The sequence below is a fragment of the Rana temporaria genome, chromosome 10 (genome assembly GCF_905171775.1).
Source record: "Rana temporaria chromosome 10, aRanTem1.1, whole genome shotgun sequence".
Classification (NCBI taxonomy): domain Eukaryota; kingdom Metazoa; phylum Chordata; class Amphibia; order Anura; family Ranidae; genus Rana; species Rana temporaria.
Window position 1 is genome coordinate 2,829,417 of NC_053498.1, and position 20,886 is coordinate 2,850,302.

Genomic DNA, 20,886 nt, shown 5'->3' on the forward strand with positions numbered 1-20,886 from the left:
TACAAAGGGATCCCGGTGTATAGAAATGCTGGCACCGGAAATGTTTTATGCCCCATTTTCTTCCTGCCAACGCCTTTGGTTTGGTCATGTGACCGACCTGCTCTCTCTCTGGGGTGGCTCCTGAATGTTGCAAAGAGCAAGCGCCTTCCTAAATGGCACTGCCCTCTCCTGTGAGCCAAAGAAGGCTTGAAGACCTAACCCCAAGGGGAAGGTACATGACTGCCTGGGCTCACAGGAGGTGGACTTTTGCTGCAATACTCAACCTGACGAAGCTTAGCGGCGAAACGAGTCGACGCACAGGGGCTCACTTCTTATCGTATATTTTATATATGCTTTTTTAATTCTCCCAGTGTTCTTTTTGTACCATGTACTGTATTTAATAAATAATATTCTAATAAGTTGGTATCCTCTCCACTGCTCATTAAAGCGGAGGTCCACCCAATTTTTTTTATATTTTTTTTTTTAAAGCCAGCAGCTACAAATACGGCAGCTTCTGACTTTTAATAAATGGACACTTGCGTGCGCCCGCGATGTCGGCAGCCGAGGCTAAGCAATCGCTCGCGTCTCTGCTGCCCCCGCCCCCATCCTCGGTGAGGGAATCGGGGAGTGAAGCGTTGCGGCCTCACTGTCCGGTTCCCTACTGCGCATGCACGAGTAGCGCCGTGCGTCCTCAGTGGTCCCCGTGTGTTTCCCAGAAGACAGCAGGGGAGTGGAGTGACTCCCATTGGAGTCTATTCCTGGAAGTGGGTGCAAATACCTGTATTATACAGGTATCTGCACGCCCCCCCCCCCTCCAGGGGGGAGGGTTCCAAAAAGCGGAGGTTCACTTTTTGTGTGGACCTCCGCTTTCAAGTCTGATATTGTGTTATTTCTGCCCTACTGCAGGGCTATTAATTATGCAGTTGTGTCTTGCTGCATTTAGGCTTTAACGCTGAACTCCAGGAATTTAGGTACTTTGTTAAAACTGCAGGCAATGCCATGAGTTAAGTCCAACGAGGTACCTGCTGCTTGTAGATGCCTCTATTAATTTGACAGGTTTATTGTTCTTCAGGAAGATGACTTCCTGAGCTCTGATGCTGCTCAATGTTATCTCAGCAGCTCCAAGAGCATAGTTGCTGGAACTGCTCTGATCACCCCCTCCTCTCCTTCTGCCCATTCACAGAAGCCTTTGTATTATGAGAACTCATTCACAAAAATATAAAAGCTTCTGTGAATGGGCAGCAGAGGGGTGTGGCACGCATAGCTGCTCTCTGCTTCTCTCCACGCCCAGCCGGAGTGTGCAATAAACCCTGTTACATATAGGTAAGAAGTCCCGAAAGTGGCATGCACCTTATTGGACTTAAAGCGTTTGTTAACCCCAAAAAAAAATGTAGATCCTGGTCCCTTAAAGCGGAGTCAGCAGCTACAAATACTGCAGCTGCTGACTTTTAATATATGAACACTTACCTGTCCTGGATGCCTGCGATGTCGGCACTCGAAGCCGATCTGTCCCTCGGCTCTCGGATGCCGCCGCCATCTTCGGTAAGGGAATCGGGAAGTACAGCCTTGCGGCTTCACTTATTGGTTCCCTACTGCTCATTGCACGAGTTGCCCTGTGGCTTCACTTATTGGTTCCCTACTGCTCATTGCACGAGTTGCCCTGCGCAATCCCACTGGTCCTTGCTATCTTCTGGCACCTGTGTGTCTCCCAGAAGACAGCGGGGGGGGGGGGGGGGATGACGGAGGCCGGACATGCCTATGCCCCGAAGTGGGATCAAATACCTGGATTACACAGGCATCTGCTCCCTCCTCCCCCTGAAAGGTGCCAAATGTGACACTGGACAGGGGTGGGGGGGGGTCGAAAAGCAGAAGTTCCATTTTTGAGCGGACCTCCTTTAAGGTTAGTATATGGAGGGGTCTTAGTGGCACTTTTTCAGTCACTAGCTGCAAGAAAGTGGAAATAATCCATTGCTGGTCTAGGCCTGCTTTATTAGTTCTGCTTTGCCTGGGTACAGTAAATGTGATTTTACAAAGCATTTCAATTTCCTGCCAGCAGATGAGGAGGAGGATGAAGAGGAAGTGTACAAAATGGCGGGAGTGATGGCGCAGTGCGGAGGACTGGAGTGCATGCTAAACCGCTTGGCTGGCATCAAGGACTTTAAACAGGGCCGTCACCTCCTGACCGTGAGTCTGATTTATATGTGAAGAGCGCTGCATGCCTCTTGGCTTTGAAGGCCTCAGACAGGTTCTCTTTCTATACAGCGCCTCCTTGTGGTTGGTCTGGTCACTGACATCTGTTGTGTGTGTGTTTTTTTTTTTTTTTTTTCCCAGGTTCTTCTCAAACTCTTCAGTTACTGTGTGAAGGTTAAAGTGAACCGGCAGCAGCTGGTGAAGCTGGAGATGAACACCTTGAATGTCATGTTAGGAACTCTCAATCTGGTAAGGTGCTTCCAGCGTTGTGATTGGTTCATGTATCTGTAATTGTTGGCGGCTGTGGCTGAGCCTTTTCCTCTCCTCTTCTCCAGGCCTTGGTGGCGGAGCAGGAGAGTAAGGACAGCGGAGGAGCTGCCGTGGCTGAACAAGTCTTGAGTATCATGGAGATTATACTGGATGAGTCCAACGCTGAGCCACTAAGTGAAGACAAGGTGAGACCACAGTCCTGCGACTCCCAACATCTCCTTATTCCAAAACCTGCCTTCTACTTCCGATACTTAATACTTCATTAAGATTCATCTCCATTTATGAAGATTAAAAGAGAACTACGAGATCTGTGTTCATTTAAGAATCATATTTACCTAGGTGGATGCAGCATTTGTTCTCTCGCCCCCCCCCCCCCCCTGCTCTAACACTGAGAATCGAGCGATCAAACACCACTGATCACTCGGTTCTCAGGGCTCCCCCCGGGGGAAACTGGGCTGTGGAGGGAGCAGAGAGGCCCAGGCGATCGGTGGCTCGCTAAGAGGCTGAACAGGGTAGCGGTGTCTTGTCAAGCTGATTCCCCTATCGGATAGGTTTCCAGCCTCGACTGCGCTGATGCGGCGCATGCGCAGCAGGAGGCCTCGGAGATCTCCGAGCCTCAACAGCTGATCGTCAGTTGTAGACGCGCTCACTCCCGATTTATAAACGCCGCGCAGCGGGTCGGAGACTCATGTGATCTTGACACGCCGCGCTATAGTACGCGCCAAAAGGGGCGGAGGACACGCCACTCTCTACTACACGCCGCAGCAAGGGGCTGAAAAAGGGTCGGGGCCTCATGCGATATTGAGCAGTGCTTTTTTGGGCAATGGTTTTATCAATGAACTACACGTCTCAATATCATATCGGCCCCTTGCTGTATAGAGCGGCGTGTATAAACAAACAGAAAAGCACTGCTCAATATCACATCTGATCGGCCCCTTACTGTTATAGAGCGGCGTGAAGAATAAAGCGGCGTGTATAACTAAGCATCGGAGCGAGCGCGTCTACAGCTGCCAAACGGCTGTTAAAGCTCGGAGATTTCTGTCGGCTCGGATTGTGCCTGCGCAGTCAAGAGGGAACCATATCGATAGGAGGAACCAGCTCAGCAGAACACCGGTCCAGACGTGGGTGGATCCCGACCATATGGTTGCGATCTTTCCTAAACCCCTAAATGCTTCTCTGGTAAAAATTAAAGAATGCGCGTGCTTTTTCAGAAATAAAACTACAGAGAAAAAAAAAAAGAAGTCCAACAGTGGCCACACATTTATCAATATGATCGTCAACCGATCATTGATTGGGAATAAGTCCTGGTTCACACAATGCGATTTCAGTTAAAAATCGCAAGTTACAATTTGCACCCCATTTGCGGCAGTGAAAGCGTTCAAATCGTTGCAGCTCAAGTCGCAGCGGCTTTGAAAAAGGCTCCTGCGCTACTTTTCTCTGCAATTTCATTGCGACTTGCTTTGAATTCTGTTAAATGAAATCGCAATGATCGGAAGTTTTGAAATTAGTGCAGAAGTAGCACGATTTCAAAGCCGCACTGGTGTGAACCAGGGATTTAACCAATCGCATTAAATAAAAATAAAACCATTTTGTGAGCTTTGTGTAAAACCTGTTATAGCCCCTAGGAGGCGATGTTCGCCTGTGCCGTTTACAGTGAAGCCATTTGTCCCATCGGTACACATTATTATTATGTTGAGTATGTTTTTTATGCTTTTTGCATGCGATTCACAGCCCAATCCAATGCTTTTGTCTTGTTCAGAGTAATTTGTTGCTCACTGGAGACAAGGATCAGCTGGTGATGCTTTTGGATCAGATTAACAGCACGTTCGTTCGATCAAACCCCAGCGTGCTGCAAGGTCTCCTGCGAATCATCCCTTACTTGTCCTTCGGTGAGATAGAGAAGATGCAGATCCTGGTGGAGCGATTCAAGCCCTTCTGCACCTTTGAGAAGTAGGTGGCGCTCCTACACAAAAGTACACACAACAAATATAAACGTGACTAGGCTTCATTACATTGTATGGGTAAGCCCTGGTTCACTCAGTGTGCCTTTTTTAAAATCGCACTACTTCGGCCTGATTTCAAAGCCGCACATCAGTGCGATTTGCACTGCTGACTTCATTGTGGCATGCAACTTAATTTTACAGAAGTCTATGCAAGTGGCAACAATTATTATATATTTTTTTTAAAGTGACATGACAAGTCGCACCAGTGTGAACGGGGGGGGCTAAGCGTCACTCCTGTCTTCTGTCCCCTAGGTATGATGATGAACACTGCGGTGATGACAAAGTCTTCCTGGACTGTTTCTGTAAAATCGCAGCCGGCATCAAGAACAACAGCAACGGGCATCAGCTGAAGGAGCTCATCCTTCAGAAGGGCATCACGCAGAACGCCCTGGACTACATGAAGAAGCACATCCCCAGCGCCCAGAAGTGAGTCAGCGCCTGCAGGCGCTTTTGTAGAAAGACCAAAAAAATTCTAAATGATGCAAGAGCTTAATTGGAGCTCCTGACAAAGTTATTTTGTACGATCATATTTGTCTTTAACCCCTTGCCACCAGAGGAAGCCGGCCCTATTAACCGGCTAATGACCGACTCCTGTACATTTACGTTGGCAGAATGGCACGGCTGGGCAAAGTAACATATATTTACGGCACTTTGTAATTCCCGGCGTGCGGCCGCGCGCCCTCTGTGACCGTGCCGGCGGGACCAGTGGACTTTCCTCTGTGCTCTCTTCTCCTTTCCTGTCCTCTCTTCTCCTTTCCTGTCCTCTCTTCTCCTTTCCTGTCCTTTCCTCTCCTTTCCTCTGTCCTCTCCTTTCCTCTGTCCTCTCCTCTCCTTTCCTCTGTCCTCTCCTCTCCTTTCCTCTGTCCTCTCCTCTCCTTTCCTCTGTCCTCTCCTCTCCTTTCCTCTGTCCTATCCTCTCCTTTCCTCTGTCCTCTCCTCTCCTTTCCTCTGTCCTCTCCTCTCCTTTCCTCTGTCCTCTCCTCTCTTTTCCTCTGTCCTCTCCTCTCCTTTCCTCTGTCCTCTCCTCTCCTTTCCTCTGTCCTCTCCTCTCCTTTCCTCTGTCCTCTCCTCTCCTTTCCTCTGTCCTCTCCTCTCTTTTCCTCTGTCCTATCCTCTTTTCCTCTGTCCTCTCCCTCTCCTTTCCTCTGTCCTCTCCCTCTCCTCTCCTTTCCTTTCCTCTGTCCTCTCCCTCTCCTTTCCTCTGTCCTCTCCCTCTCCTTTCCTCTGTCCTCTCCCTCTCCTTTCCTGTGTTTTCCTTTCCTCTGTCCTCTCCCTCTCCTTTCCTGTGTTTTCCTTTCCTCTGTCCTCTCCCTCTCCTTTCCTGTGTTTTCCTTTCCTCTGTCCTCTCCCTCTCCTCTCCTCTGTCCTCTCCCTCTCCTTTCCTCTGTCCTCTCCCTCTCCTTTCCTCTGTCCTCTCCTTTCCTCTGTCCTCTCCCTCTCCTTTCCTCTGTTTTCCTTTCCTCTGTCCTCTCCCTCTCCTTTCCTGTGTTTTCCTTTCCTCTGTCCTCTCCCTCTCCTCTCCTCTGTCCTCTCCCTCTCCTTTCCTCTGTCCTCTCCCTCTCCTTTCCTCTGTCCTCTCCTTTCCTCTGTCCTCTCCCTCTCCTTTCCTGTGTTTTCCTTTCCTCTGTCCTCTCCCTCTCCTCTGTCCTCTGTCCTCTCCTCTCCTCTGTCCTCTGTCCTCTCCTTTCCTCTGTCCTCTGTCCTCTCCTTTCCTCTGTCCTCTCCTTTCCTCTGTCCTCTCCTTTCCTCTGTCCTCTCCTTTCCTCTGTCCTTTCCTCTGTCCTTTCCTTTCCTTTCCTCTCTTCTGTCCTCTCTGTATGCCAATGGCAGATGCTCCTGGTTCTGTAATTTATAAAAAAAAAAAATGTTGCCTTTACCGTATTTCAGAGCTTCTCCCGGCGATCACGTGACCGGCCGCATCTCGCTCTTCTCTCCTCCTCTCATCCCAACTGACGTCACCGGTGGAATCCCTGGCCCCCCCCCCCCCTTGCTGCATCTGTCAGACAGGGAGAGGAGAGAGTGGGTCAGTCATGTGATCACGGGAGCTCTGAAATAAAGTAAAGAAAGGCATTTGTTTTATAAAACCGAGAGACAGGAACACCTGTCGTGTTTTTTTTTTTTTTTTTTTTTATCGGAAACCAATTTGACTGCAAGTGACCATATGCATCGTGTTGGCTGCTAGCTGTCAAAGTGAGGACAGTTGGTGCCGTCAGCACCCGGGGTATCATACAGGAGAAAGTTAATCTACAGCTTGCGGCCCAAAAAGGGGTTCAGCATGCAGTTTTCTTGGAGAGAAATAGTTGGCAGGGGACTTTCTCTGTGTTGATGCGCAGTCCATTCATGAGTGTCTTTTCCTTGCAGTCTGGACGCCGATATTTGGAAGAAATTCCTCTCTCGCCCGGCTCTTCCCTTTATTTTGCGGCTACTCCGAGGATTGGCCATCCAGCACCCTCCCACACAGGTAAGTTTCCTGCATGGCGTCTCTTCCCGCCAGTGTGATCCCACCACCGGCTCGTTATTTATGCCAGCAGGTAGCCTAACCAGACTCCAGCTTTACCCTGATGTATGTTGCATTAGTTTTCATCCATCGTGTTGCTTCACAGGCTCTTATTGGCACGGATTCCATAACCAACCTCCACAAGCTGGAGCAAGTGTCCAGTGACGAAGGGATCGGGACCCTGGCTGAGAACTTGCTGGAGGCCCTTCGAGAACACCCTGATGTCAATAAGAAGATTGACGCCGCGCGGAAAGAGACTCGCGCCGAGAAGAAACGCATGGCCATGGCGATGAGGCAGAAAGCGTTGGGGACACTTGGAATGACGGTGGGTGACTACCGTCAACAAAATCTATTAACCACTTGCTGACAGCCCTATAACACTTCTACTGCTACAGGCCAGCAGCTGTGCACAGAATATATATATATATATCATATTTACACATATAACGCACACTTTTCCACCCTGAAAATAGGGGGGGGGGGGGGGTCTCGGGTGCGTGTTATACGCCTGATTGTGTACCTCTGAGGAGAAGGAGGGGAACAAGCGCCGCCGGAATCGCAAGCCGTCATGTCCTGTTTACTCGGCTTTGACGTCACACACACACACGTCCCGCCACCAGCATTGCCTCCAATGGCGGAGGCAGGACTGTGTATGTGACTGCCGACTCAGAGCCGAGTACTGTAAACAGAAGGTGACGTCTCAGTAATTCTGACGGCGCTCGTCCCCCCCCCCCCCCCCCCCCTGATTTCCTGCACTGCATGAGAGATGGTGAGGCTGCATTGAATGGGCACAGATCAGGCTGCAGATGGGCATTGAGGCTGCATTGGATGGGCGCAGATCAGGCTGCAGATGGGCATTGAGGCTGCATTGGATGGGCGCAGAGCAGGCTGCAGATGGGCATTGAGGTTGCATTGGATGGGCGCAGATCAGGCTGCAGATGGGCATTGAGGCTGCATTGGATGGGAGCGGATCAGGCTGCAGATGGGCATTGGATGGGCGCAGATCAGGCTGCAGATAGGCATTGAGGCTGCATTGGATGGGCGCAGATCAGGCTGCAGATGGGCATTGAGGCTGCATTGGATGGGCGCGGATCAGGCTGCAGATGGGCATTGAGGCTGCATTGGATGGGCGCAGATCAGGCTGCAGATGGGCATTGAGGCTGCATTGGATGGGCGCGGATCAGGCTGCAGATGGGCATTGAGGCTGCATTGGATGGGCGCAGGTAAGCAGCACACACAGTACACAAAAACACTGGCTAGGAACACCTTTAACCCTTAGTTTGCAATAGATGTTTAACCCCTTCCCAGCCAGTGTCGGTACAGTGACAGTGCATATATTTTAAGCACTGTATTATTGTCAATGGTTCCCAAAAGTGTCAGTGTCTGTCCACCGGAATATCGCAGGGCTGTACACACGATCAGATTTTTCGACGGGAAGTGTGTGATGGCAGGCAGTTGTTGGAAAATCCAACCGTTTGTACGCTCCATCGGACAATTGTTGTCGGGTTTTTCCGCGGACAAATGTTGGCTAGCCATGCTTTAATATTTTCTGCCAACAAATGTGTGTTGTCGAATTATCCGATCGTGTGTCCAGAAGTCCTTTGGACAAAACTCCAAAAGTACAAACGCGCATGCTCAGAAGCAATGCTAACACAACATTCGCAGAAGTTGCCCAAAGGGTGGAGCTAAAGAGCTGAAAAAACATAGTTTCGTATTTGTTGGCCGAAAATTCTTGGCCATGAACTTGTCTTGCATGCAAACGTCCTTCGGACAAAAGTCCTACGCTTTGTCCGGAAAATCCGATCATGTGTACCAGGCTTTAGTCACTGATCGCCGCCATTACTAGTATAAAAAAATACCAAAATCGTAGAAAAATCCTTTTTTTTTTTTTTTTTTTTTTAAATCCGGAAGCCTGACAACTCAGATGCTCTTGTATAAAAGTACTTTGTTACATGGGTACAGGCTGTATGCTGACACGTTTCGGCTATGAAGCCTTCCTCAAAGCAATATATACACGTTGGCCAAAATTTGGTGAAAAAAATTGATTTAAATTTTTTTCTTAGATATGTTTTGTAGCGGAAAGTAAAAAAAATAAAGTTTTAGTATTTTGTTTATAGCACAAAAAATATAAACCGCAGAGATGATCGAATACCACCAAAAAAAGGGAGTTGCGGTGGCTCAACGCGATTGGCACTGCGCTGACAAGCCATTCACCTCTGCAGCTAGAGGTTCGGATCCCGGGTCTCAGCTACATGTGAATTGAGTTTGGTGGTCTCAGCCCGGCTCCCGGTGGGTGTGCTATGCGAGATAAGCCTGCGCTTAGTACGCACACCCCCCTCCCACAAAAACCACCACACTTACACGCACTCTAAATTGGGTTAACATGCACGCACTTTGACCACGCGGTCTCTAAAAAGAGAGGCGAAGGACTAACGGGGCTGGTTGAGTGGGCTAATCCTCTCACTCCCTTATAGGGAGTCCCTCTGCCCCGTTGGGCTTCAAAGCGGAGCAGGTAGGGCGGGCTGTGTGGGAGGACCCCCTCACACACCCGCCATTGCCACCCGGGGCATGGAGAAAGGTGGCAGATTGCCTCTGGGGGAGGCCTGCCTACTCCCAACTCCTGCAGTCCGGCTCCTCTCTCAAGTATACGCACAAAATACACTTAGAAAAAAAAAAAATACCACCAAAAGAAAGTTCTGTTTGTAAGAAAGAAATTGTTTGAATTGTATTTGGGTACAGCGTCGCACGACCGCGCAATTGTTAAAGCAACGCAAAGAAAAAAACATCTAGTATTTTTGTTGTGTGCTGGGTTGGGCTTCTTGCTGTCTGTTCTGATGATGTTGTTTCCTCATATCTTCCAGACCAATGAGAAGGGTCAGGTGGTCACAAAGACGGCTCTGTTGAAGCAGATGGAGGAACTGATCGAGGAACCGGGGCTGACCTGCTGTATCTGCAGGGAGGGCTACAAGTTCCAGGTACGGGGCTGTGCTATGGAGGGGGGGGGGGTGTACAGGTCTATCCAAAAGGCTATTTTATTGTGGGAATCTTCATCCCTTTTTTATTTGTTTTTTACATTTCCAGCCCACCAAGGTGCTCGGCATCTACACTTTCACGAAACGCGTCTCCCTGGAGGAGGCCGAGAACAAACCGCGAAAGCAGCTGGGCTACAGCACGGTCTCTCACTTCAACATTGTGCACTATGACTGCCATCTTGCCGCTGTCAGGTAATCCTATTTAACCCTTTCATGTTGGCGTGGGGAATGGGTCACTCTATACAAGTGAAATCTGGGGGGGGGGGGATTGTTTTTTTTTTTGCCCATCCGTTTTTATGCGCATATGCCTTCTCGTTCACACCATAAGTGTACCTGAACTTCTCTAAGACCCCTTTCACACTAGGGCGTTTTTCAGGCGCTTTTGGGCAAAAAAAAAAAAAAACGCCTGAAAAAACGTATTTACACATATAACGCACACTTTTCCACCCTGAAAATAGGGGGAAAAATCACGGGTGCGTGTTATACGCCGATAGCGTACCTCTGAGGAGAAGGAGGGGATCAAGCGCCCCCCCCCCCCCCGCAGTCTCCTTGTGAAAGCCCGAGGGCGGTCACACTGAGGCGATGTGCTGGCAGGACGTAAAAAAAAATCTCCTGCAAGCAGCATCTTTAGAGCGGTGAAGGATCACCTCCGCCGCTCCTGCCCATTGACATGAATGGGCATCGCGGCTGCAGCAGCGCTTTGCGGGTGGTTTTAACCCATTTTTTTTTGGGTCGCTAGCGGAGGTTTAAAAGCGCACCGCTAGCCGCCGAATACCTCAAATACTATGGTAAAGCGCCGCTAAAAATAGCGACTCTTTACCGCCACCCGCGCCCCAGTGTGAAAGTAGCCTTAGACCTCGTTCACACCATATGCTTTAGGCTACTTTCACACAAGTGTTTTTCGGGGCGTTTTTAGCCTCCCATTCTTTTCAGTGTGATTTTTTCACTGGGGCGATGCATTTGCAGGACATTAGGAAAAGTCCTTCAAGCAGCATCTTTGGGGTGGTTACGCCCTGCCCATTCAAATGAATGGGCAGCAGCGCTTCCAAAGCTGTTAATAGCTAGCGGGGGTTAAAACGCCACTAAAATGAGAAGCGCTAACGCTCGGCGGCCCCAGTGTGAAACCTTAAAGGCTTGGGTCCTTTCACACTAGTGCAATTCCAGACATCGCATGCAATTTTTTTTTTTTTTTTTTAGTGCTTAACGATATCCTTCAGGATGGGGAGGTCCCCCGCCGCCTCCTCCTCTTGGATTCCCCACCAGCGCTCCAGGCCCCTCTGTCCTGCCTCGTTCCCCCATAGCAAACGGTTGGCTATGGGGGCATCTGAGCAGGCTCTCTCCTGAGCTGCTGCTCTGTGTGTCCCTTTACACACCAGTAGTGTCTCAGCCTCGCCCCTGCTCTCTCCTCATTGGCTCATGGACTGTGATTGACGGTGGGTGCCAAAGGCTTCTGCTGCAATCTCAGACAATGAGGGAGAGACCTGGTAGAGCCAAATCTGGATTGAGATGGGGCTCAGGTAAGTATTGAGGGGGCTACACACACATGTGTTTTTTTTTTTTTTTTTTTTTTTTTTTTTTACCTTCATGTATAGAATATATGAAGGTAAAAAAAAAACTTGAGCCTTTACGACCAATTTAAAGCGGGGGTTCACCCTAAAAAAAAATTCTAACATTGCATGGAGCCGACCTATGAGACCGACAGTATGCTGTTTTTTTTCTTGCGTACATGCCATTTTAGGGCTATTTTCACCCCCGGCTTTCCCGCGGGTGTGGGCGTTCCTAATCACAGGCTGTGATTGACGTGCTTCCGACCGGCGCATACTGCGCGTCACGAGTTGCCGAAAGAAGCTGAACGTCGGTGCGGCTCTATACGGCGCCTGTGCACCGACTTTCGGCAACGTCGTGCGCCGGTCAGGAGGAAAAGTCCATCACAGCCTGTGATTAGGAACGCCCACTCCCTCGGGGAAGCCGGGGGTGAAAATAGCCCTAAAATGGCATGTACGCAAAAAAAAAAACGCATACTGTCGGTCTTATATGTCGGCTCCATGCAATGTTAGAATTTTTTTTTTAGGGTGAACCCCCGCTTTAAAGTGGGTGTAAACTCCCATCTCTGATTTTTCCGATAGGTAAGCCTATAATAAAGCTTGCCTATAGTTGCTGTAAATATCTCCTACACCTGCGCTGTTTAGGAGATATTTACTGTACGTGCAGCAGATGACGACGGAGCCCTGTGCCGTAAACTGCAGCTCCTGCGTGCGTGCGTGCGTGCGTGCGTGCGTGGGAGGTGACGTCGTCACGCCTCCGGTCGGTCACACAGCCGCGGAAGGAAGTAGGGTAAAGAATGGGCGTGCCTGCAGCTCTGACATCTCGGCTCTGGAAGGGCTTCGCTTTTAAGGGAAGTCTAACATAATGTGGTCATAGGTGATGCATTACCTTGCAGGGTACCAAAACAAAAAATCCAGCGGTTTACCACCGTCTGAAGCTTCTTCTGTTAAGAGTTTTTTGACCTTTTTAACAAAAATGTTGCATATTTTGAGACGGGGGGGGAGATTTACTAAAACTGGAGCACTCAGAATCTGGTGCAGCTCTGCATGGGAGCCAATCGGCTTCTACCTTCAGCTTGTTCATTGAGGCTTTGACAATAATACCTGGAAGCTGATTGGTCGCTATGCAGGGCTGCACCAGATTTTGCACCGTATAGTTTTGGTGAATAACCCCCACAGTGAAATCTTGTCTCCTAAGGACTGTAGTGGGGTGTGAATTGGTCAGTTTTGGGATTACGCGTTTCATAGTTTGGGGCTGATCTTTTCGCACACAGGTTAGCCCGTGGACGGGAAGAATGGGAGAGTGCGGCTCTACAAAACGCCAACACCAAGTGTAACGGCCTGCTTCCTGTGTGGGGGCCGCATGTTCCAGAGTCTGCGTTTGCAACCTGCTTGGCCAGGTAGGCTGTGTGCGCGTTTCGCCCCCCTGTTGTCATGTACTGGTCGTATTGGTGGGTGTTTTTGTGTGCTAACGTATGTGGATGTTTTTCTGTAGGCACAACACCTACCTGCAGGAGTGTACCGGCCAACGGGAACCTACCTACCAACTCAACATACACGACCTAAAGCTGCTATTCCTGCGTTTTGCTATGGAGCAGTCGTTCAGTGCGGACACTGGAGGAGGAGGGCGGGAGAGCAACATACACCTCATCCCATACATCATCCACACCGTGCTCTATGTCCTCAACACGTACGTATCCCACAAATGTTAGGTTCTAACAAAGGGGAAGTGTTACTAAACCCACAACAGAAAAATCGCTCTGTATATGCAGTAAAGCATGCTTGGTATACTCACTGGAAACTGAGTGGTTAATCCTCTGCATCGTGTAAAAAGGTTGTTGGTTCCTGTCTTCTCTGATCCTTCTCTTCTTCCACTGTCCCCAATCTATCTCCTGGTAGTACAAAGCCTTGGGGGCACTCTGCACATGCTCAGTTTGGTGTGTATTGCTAGAGAGCGTTTGTTTTTGTTTTTAGGGGGGGGGGGGGCATGTGATTGGCACAGGGTCTTTCAGAACTGCCCAGACTAGCATCAGGGGCATGCAGCCGCATAGGACAGTCAGAGCAGAATGAAAACTCCTACAAAATTTACCCAGACACTGATAGTCACAAGACTGCTATATACTGCTGATGAGAAAAGTTTAGCAGTTTATATTTGCTAAAACTATTATTGATGTTCTGTCTACTGGTGGGAGAGCAGATGTAGTGGGCGCAGGGTCCTGGGGAGAGCAGACGTAGTGGGCGCAGGGTCCTGGGGAGAGCAGACGTAGTGGGCGCAGGGTCCTGGGGAGAGCAGACGTAGTGGGCGCAGGGTCCTGGGGAGAGCAGACATAGTGACTGCCGGGTCCTGGGGAGAGCAGACCTAGTGGGTGCCGGGTCCTGGGGCGAGCAGACCTAGTGGGTGCAGGCTCCTGGGGAGAGCAGACGTAGTGGGTGCAGGGTCCTGGGGAGAGCAGACCTAGTGGGTGCCGGGTCCTGGGGCGAGCAGACCTAGTGGGTGCAGGCTCCTGGGGAGAGCAGACGTAGTGGGTGCAGGGTCCTGGGGAGAGCAGACCTAGTGGGTGCCGGGTCCTGGGGCGAGCAGACCTAGTGGGTGCAGGCTCCTGGGGAGAGCAGACGTAGTGGGTGCAGAGTCCTGGGGAGAGCAGACCTAGTGGGTGCCGGGTCCTGGGGCGAGCAGACCTAGTGGGTGCAGGCTCCTGGGGAGAGCAGACGTAGTGGGTGCAGGGTCCTGGGGCGAGCAGACCTAGTGGGTGCAGGGTGCTGGGGAGAGCAGACCTAGTGGGTGCAGGGTGCTGGGGAGAGCAGACCTAGTGGGTGCAGGGTCCTGGGGAGAGCAGACGTAGTGGGTGCAGGCTCCTGGGGAGAGCAGACGTAGTGGGTGCAGGGTCCTGGGGAGAGCAGACGTAGTGGGTGCAGGGTCCTGGGGAGAGCAGACGTAGTGGGTGCCGAGTCCTGGGGAGAGCAGACGTAGTGGGTGCAGCTAGTGAGAAACTCCTTAACCCTTTGTATGTATTAAGTCTTTACTTTAAAAGTTAATTGCTCTGGACTTTTGCTGTGTCCTTCCAGAACCCGGGCCATATCCAGAGAGGAGAAGAATGTTCAGAGTTTTCTGGAACAGCCCAAAGAGAAGTGGGTGGAAAGTGCCTTTGAGGTTGACGGGCCCCATTATTTCACCGTGATGGCGTTACATCTCCTACCGACCGAGAAGTGGAAGACCATCCGCATCGATGTGCTGCGGCGGCTGCTGGTCGTCAGTCACGCGAGATCTGTGCCCCCGGGGGGAGCCAACAGGTACAACATGGAGGGGTTCCTGAGCTTTCTGCACTTGTTTGAATCGGTCTCTCCTGCTGTAGATATTGGAGGTGGAAATCATGGGGGGGGGGGGGCGATCCGAGGGGCCAATTCACACTGTGTGGTGACTGCATGGTAAAACGCCTGTCACCGCAGGGACACGCAGGAACCAGCGGTTTCCTATGAGTCCCGTTATTCGCTGCACTAAAGTGCAAACATGCGGTATTTTATCGCAGAGCACCGGTCCGACCCGTATACTGCAATATCGGGCACCTTGCGTGTCTCATTGGGGTGTGTATTTCATGGAAGTCGTGTTTTCAGAGCGGCAATCTCTCTCCTTTTTTTTTACGTCATAAACACAGGATCATTACTGACATGTTTCAGCTATTGCAGCCTTACTCATAGCATTTCTTCATTCATTCTATGAGTAAGGCTGTAATAGCAGGAGGGTGTGGTTAGCTGAGAAAACTCCTCCTCTTCTTGAAGGCTCCTGTGATGTATGACATCATTTGCCTAGGCGTGGATACCAGTAAGTAACTAAAATATGACATCCCCGACTTTCATTGGGGGTATCTGAATGATGGGGCGGCTACAGGCATCATTCAGATAGCATTCTTTTCTTGCTGGCGATTCTGTGCACAGAAAAAACGGCCATGGCGACTTTTCCACCGCTTGGAGGGGACGTCGTTCCTCCTCCCAGGTGCTTCTCCGGGCTCTCCAATGCCATCGGGGACCCGGATGACGACCATAGAGATTTCCGGTCGGAGACCCGGGCGCGAACGTTATGACGTCAATCCCTGCCCCCGGATGTAAACAAAGCCGCGATCGCGGCTGTCAGCGTGAGATCAGTGATTTTTTATTTCTTTTTTCTAGATCTCATGCTTTCCAGCCTGGATGAGAGATGTAGGGGGAGGGGGAGGTTTTATTGACCCCGCCTCTCTCCATAAAGAGGACCTGTCACAATAGATTCCTATTACAAGGGATGTTTACATTCCTTGTAATAGGAATAAAAGTAAACAAAAAAAATGTAAATGTAAAGTATAAAAAATAATTAAATAAAAAAAATGTAAAACGCCCCTGTCCCCGGGAAGCTCGGGCCCACATATGTAAACGCCATTCAAACCACACATGTGAGGTATCACCGCGTGTGTTAGAGCGCAAGCAACAATTCTAGCCCCAGACCCCCTCCTGTAACTCTAAACTGGTAACCTGTTAAAAAAAAATTAAGCGTCGCTTATGGAGATTTTTAAAGCAGAGTTCCAGCCTTTCGGTGTTTATTAAAAGTCAGCAGCTACAAAAAGTGTAGCTGCTGACTTTTAATAAACGGACACCTACCTGCTCCACGGTCCAGCGACGCGGCCACCCAGAGCTCCTTCTCCCCCCCTCCCCTCTCTCCGGCCGGTGCCTCCATCCGTAGTGTGGGCACCCGGCTATGACCGCTTTCGGCTTCGAGGCTGGGCACTCACTGCGCATGCGCGAGTCGCGCTGCGCTCTACGAATGGACAGGCGATCTCCTGGGACCTGTCGCGTGTCCCTGGGGATCTCCTAAAGGGAGGGGCCGCCTAAGGCGAGAAGAGAAGTCGCAGAGGCGGTCCTTGGGCTGAAGGAGGAAGTGGGACAGGAAGTCCCACTCCTACCGAAGCCCCCCCCCCCCCCCCCAAATGTGGCATGTAAGGGGGTGAGGAGTGCTATAGGCGGAAGTTCCACTTTTGGGACGAACTCCGCTTTAAGTACCAAAGTTTTGGTGTCGAGCGGGCGCAATTTTAAAGCGTGACAATTTGGGTATCTATTTACTTGGCCTAACTTCATCTTTCACATTATACAAAAAAAATCGGGATAACTTCTTTTTTATTTTATTTTTTTATTTTTTAATTCATGAAGCCATTTAAAAAAAAAAAAATGTTTTGAAAAATTATTGCGCAAATACCGTGCAAGATAAAAGTTTGCAATGACCGCCATTTTTATTCTCTGGGGTCTCTGCTAAAAAAAACATTTATAATGTTTGGGGGTTCTGAGTAATTTTTCTAGCAAAAAAAATATGATTTTTACCATCGGGGATGCGGACCTGTATCTGGCACTCTCATTGGCCGGATGCTCAGACTGCCGGTGACTTCACAAGGTGTCTCCGGACTTCGCAGCATCTCCCTCGGGCCTCTCGTGTTGCCCGGTCATTTTTTCTGGTGACTTGGTAAATTCTCCCCAGAGAAGCGGCATAAATCATTAAGAAAACATGCCGTTCTTCCTGTCCCAGAGCCCCGCCCACCTGACTGACATTCCGGCGCTGGGTGCGTCCGTCTGTCTGTCCTTTTGTAGGTGTGTAATGAAGGCAGATGCTCTCTCCCTCCTTGTATTGTTTCCCTCTTTAAACAATGATTAATAATCTTTAATGACTTTCTCTCTGTCTCTGGACTTTATTTGGAAACTTCAAGTTATGCAAAACGTTTTCAAACGACACTCATACAGTAATTGCGATTATTAAGGCGCCGTTCTGGAATGTGAGAGGATTGATTGATTACAAAATAAATTTGCATCTCTTTAGATGTTGACTTTCTGCAAATGCACAATTGTAACCCTGCTGCAAATATAATATATATATATATATATATATATATATATATATATATATATATATATTTTTAGAGACGCACCGATATATCGCCAGCTGAAAATTATCAGCTGAAAAATTGGTGAATGTAGTTCACACCAGTGCTTGCCGTGCCCTGCACTGTACGGTACTGGAACGCTGTAAAACGCATCATAAATGCACTAAAAACGCACACTGGAACACATATGTCCTTATTTAAGGTTAAGAAAAAAAAAGAGGGGGGGGGATGCACTGGACTGCATCAAAAACGCACATGAAGAAAAGCATCTGGAACACATCCAGACTGCATTTCAATGGTGTGAACTGACCCTTACGGTACGTTTTTTTATTTTATTTATTTTTTCATAGGTCATGTGACTAAAAAAACTGCATCAAAAACACAGCATGGGTGCATTTTTGCTGCAGTTTCAATGGGGAGGTGCGTTATTTTAGTGTGTGTGTGTTTTTTTTTTTTTTTAGGGAAAGTTCACCTTTACAGAAAAATCTGTAAGGCGAATTTGCACAAGACGCCCTCCCCAGTCTCGCTGACCGGCAGCGTTGCTAGCCCCCCCCCCCCCCATTCTGAGCCCGATATAGCCGGCTCAGGAGTCTGGGGTCTTAGAGATCCCTGCAGCTGAATCTCCAAAACGTTCCTCATCAGGAGGGACGTTTCAGAGCATTCTAATTTGTCAGCCCCCTTCACATGGGCAGCGCCGACCAATCAGAACCTGCGTAGCCCATCCTGTCAGCGGGGAAGAAGACTCGTGAATGCCGAGGTGATTTCTAAGCCCCGGGGCTCAGAACGGGAGATCGCCGCGCTGCAGGTCAGTGGGACTTGAGAGGGGGGTGGGACTTGAGAGGGGGGGTGGGACTTGAGAGGGGGGGTGGGACTTGAGAGGGGGGTGGGACTTGAGAGGGTGAGTTATTTTATCAATGTTTGATCCAGAAGACGCCAGCTTGATGTCTTTCCTGTAGGATGAGATTGTGTCGGTCACAGAACGCCGGTGTGACCAGTTCCTCTAAATAAAGCGCAAAGTTCTCACCCAATTATTTTTATTTCTCCCCCCTCCCCCACATAGGTTGACAGATAAAGCAATGAAGGATTACTCCGTGTACCGCTCCAGCCTCTTGTTCTGGGCGTTGGTGGATCTCATTTATAACATGTTCAGGGTAAGTCTTCCCTTCAATGATTGGATTCCTCCAATGGGGGGTGTGAATGACGAGCGATGTCACACCTGGAGGTTTAACAATCTTCCGTGTTGCAAAAGTTGTGACTTTATATTTTTGTTGCACATTGCAGAAGGTTCCCATCAGTAACACAGAGGGAGGCTGGTCCTATTCCCTGGCAGACTACATTCGACTCGATGACATGCCGATCTACGAGGCGGCGGACAGAGCCCTGAAAACCTTCCAGGAGGAGTTCATGCCTGTGGAGTCCTTCTCTGAGTTCATCGATGTGGCCGGTGAGTGTCCATCCTCATCCTCATCCTCCTCATCATCCTCATCCTCCTCATCATCATCATCTGCTTAGAGTGTTTGCAGACCCCTGCTCTATACTTCAACAAAGGGCCAGTCAACTGCCCTTCAGGTTTTAGGGGGGGGGAGCATACTGTGGCCAGTGGGAGTAGAAAATGCCCCGGAATCAGTGCCCCATCATTGTTTTCAATAGGAGGAATAGTGCCTCGTTGATGGTGTCAGTTGGGTATCTACGATGCGGGAATATTCCTCCCACTGACACCACTGATAGGCAACCATTCCTCCCACTGACACCAATGATGGGGCACTCCACTGCCCTACTGACATTGTCCACTGCCCCACTGACACCCAAACATGTGTTTGAGCTTTAGGGTGCACACCCTAATGCAATGGGCTGCGCACACCTATAGTGTCGCCGTATATCGTCGTGCGCCGGTCGGCAAGCGGTTAAACCATCCTTCCCGTAATGCCTATCGCTGCCCCTTTAATGCTGAATCCTGTCACTTAACGGGACATTAAAAGCAAACGTTTGGCCCCTCATTGCGTGTTTCCTGGTTGCAGTCGGGCCCCGTGGTGCCAGGTTGATGGTGCCAGGTTGTTCCCGCCAGCTTTCATCTCTCTCTTTTGTCTTGCAGGGCTTTTATCGGAGATCAGTGACCCTGACGGCTTCTTCAAGGATCTTTTGAACTCGATCCCCTGAGCTCGTGGTGGAGCCCTCTGCTGCTTTTAGTCTGTGGATGTTTTTTCTTCTCCCCCCCCCCCCTTGGGTGTTGCAGTGTTTTTTCCTATTTTTATTTTTTTTGTGAGCGTGCGCTTGTAGGGGGGAGGGGCGAGGACCTACATTCAGAATCCATGAAATCTCCTCTTCGTTGAACAAACTTTTATCTTAATTTTTTTGCTAAAGCCGCAGCGTCGGGCGGTCGGAGGTTGTAGCGCCCGTTGCCTCGTGTGTGTTTTTTATTGTGCATGAATTTTTCAAGTTTGTGGGAAACGGACAGCAAGAAAAAACCAAAAGGGTATCGAAAACTTTACTTACGAGGCCGACCTGCCGGAGGAACGCAAACATCCCTCCCCCCACCAACTGCATGATGTGTCCAGCCCACCAAAGACAGAGATATGCATGTGTGCATCCTGTAGAAGTCTCCTGTGACACGCTGGCAGCCAGCAGAGGGCCCCGGTGAGGTGTCATTTCTGTGGGTTACTAGTCACGTGACCGGAGCGCCCAATCACTTTATTTTTTTTTTAGATGTTAGCGACAATCTCGGTATCACTCTGGTGCGGAATCAGCGATTTTTCAGCACCTTGGCGTCCGTTTCGTGCCGTCGTTCTCCTTCACTGGTGAAAAGGTTCCTCCGCCGCGGGCTGTACTGGCAGCCCAGTAACATGTAACCAGCTGTTGTTGTTCGCTTCAGATAAAATGTAATAAAAGCTTTTCATTTCTCACCCCCCGACTCCTCCGAGAGATGTGATTGGAGATAAGTGATTGATGCCGCTTAGAGCGGAAGGGTTTCTGGACTTTATCATCTTCCATCATTTCATTACTCGGATTCTCCAGCAAACACAAATATACCGACAGCCGGTAGGGTCTCCACCTTTTCTTCAAGCCAAACACTTTTGTGGCACAGGGCAATTTTATAGGATTATAAAAGACCCGGGACACATTTGGGTGCCCCAAGGAGAGTAGTAATGTAGCGCACAGAGCGTGCTGGTGGGTGTGGCCAAATTGCTCTTGCTGACATCACCACCCTACCCTTCAGTGATGGCAAACAGCCGCCCACAGGGGCAACAGATTTGTGTGTTACTATCTTTGTTACTTGGGGAGCCACAGCCTGGTCTGAATGTGTGCCGCCACCCGGACACATGATTCAAAACCCAAACTGTCCAGGTGAATCCTGGGCAGGTGGCAACTCTAACAGCCGTGTCTGAGGAAAGGACCGCTGGATTCCAATGGTCACTTCCCAGCTGACTCGGCCCAGGCTTGAATTTTAATTGGCTGTTGCGGGGTAACACGGGCAGCTGT

The 20,886-nt window shown here is 49.8% G+C and overlaps 1 protein-coding gene across 5 annotated transcripts in view; it reads left to right on the plus strand.

The window, feature by feature from the left end:
- UBR4 (ubiquitin protein ligase E3 component n-recognin 4) overlaps positions 1–20,310 on the plus strand; it is a 129,876-nt gene extending 109,566 nt beyond the window's left edge. For 3 of the 5 annotated variants that reach the window (XM_040326722.1, XM_040326725.1, XM_040326727.1), the window contains 15 exons: positions 2,036–2,163; positions 2,311–2,418; positions 2,505–2,624; positions 4,199–4,389; positions 4,695–4,868; positions 6,804–6,903; positions 7,046–7,264; positions 9,801–9,914; positions 10,021–10,163; positions 12,790–12,915; positions 13,011–13,205; positions 14,582–14,806; positions 18,470–18,560; positions 18,691–18,853; positions 19,502–20,310. In XM_040326722.1, the coding sequence (XP_040182656.1) occupies positions 2,036–2,163; positions 2,311–2,418; positions 2,505–2,624; positions 4,199–4,389; positions 4,695–4,868; positions 6,804–6,903; positions 7,046–7,264; positions 9,801–9,914; positions 10,021–10,163; positions 12,790–12,915; positions 13,011–13,205; positions 14,582–14,806; positions 18,470–18,560; positions 18,691–18,853; positions 19,502–19,566 (2,162 nt within the window). In that variant the 3' untranslated portion in view covers positions 19,567–20,310. Of the gene's footprint in view, positions 1–2,032; positions 2,164–2,310; positions 2,419–2,504; positions 2,625–4,198; positions 4,390–4,694; positions 4,869–6,803; positions 6,904–7,045; positions 7,265–9,800; positions 9,915–10,020; positions 10,164–12,789; positions 12,916–13,010; positions 13,206–14,581; positions 14,807–18,469; positions 18,561–18,690; positions 18,854–19,501 lie in introns of all 5 variants that reach the window. The other 2 variants (XM_040326724.1, XM_040326726.1) reach the window with 1 other exon arrangement.
- Positions 20,311–20,886: the final 576 nt, after the last annotated feature.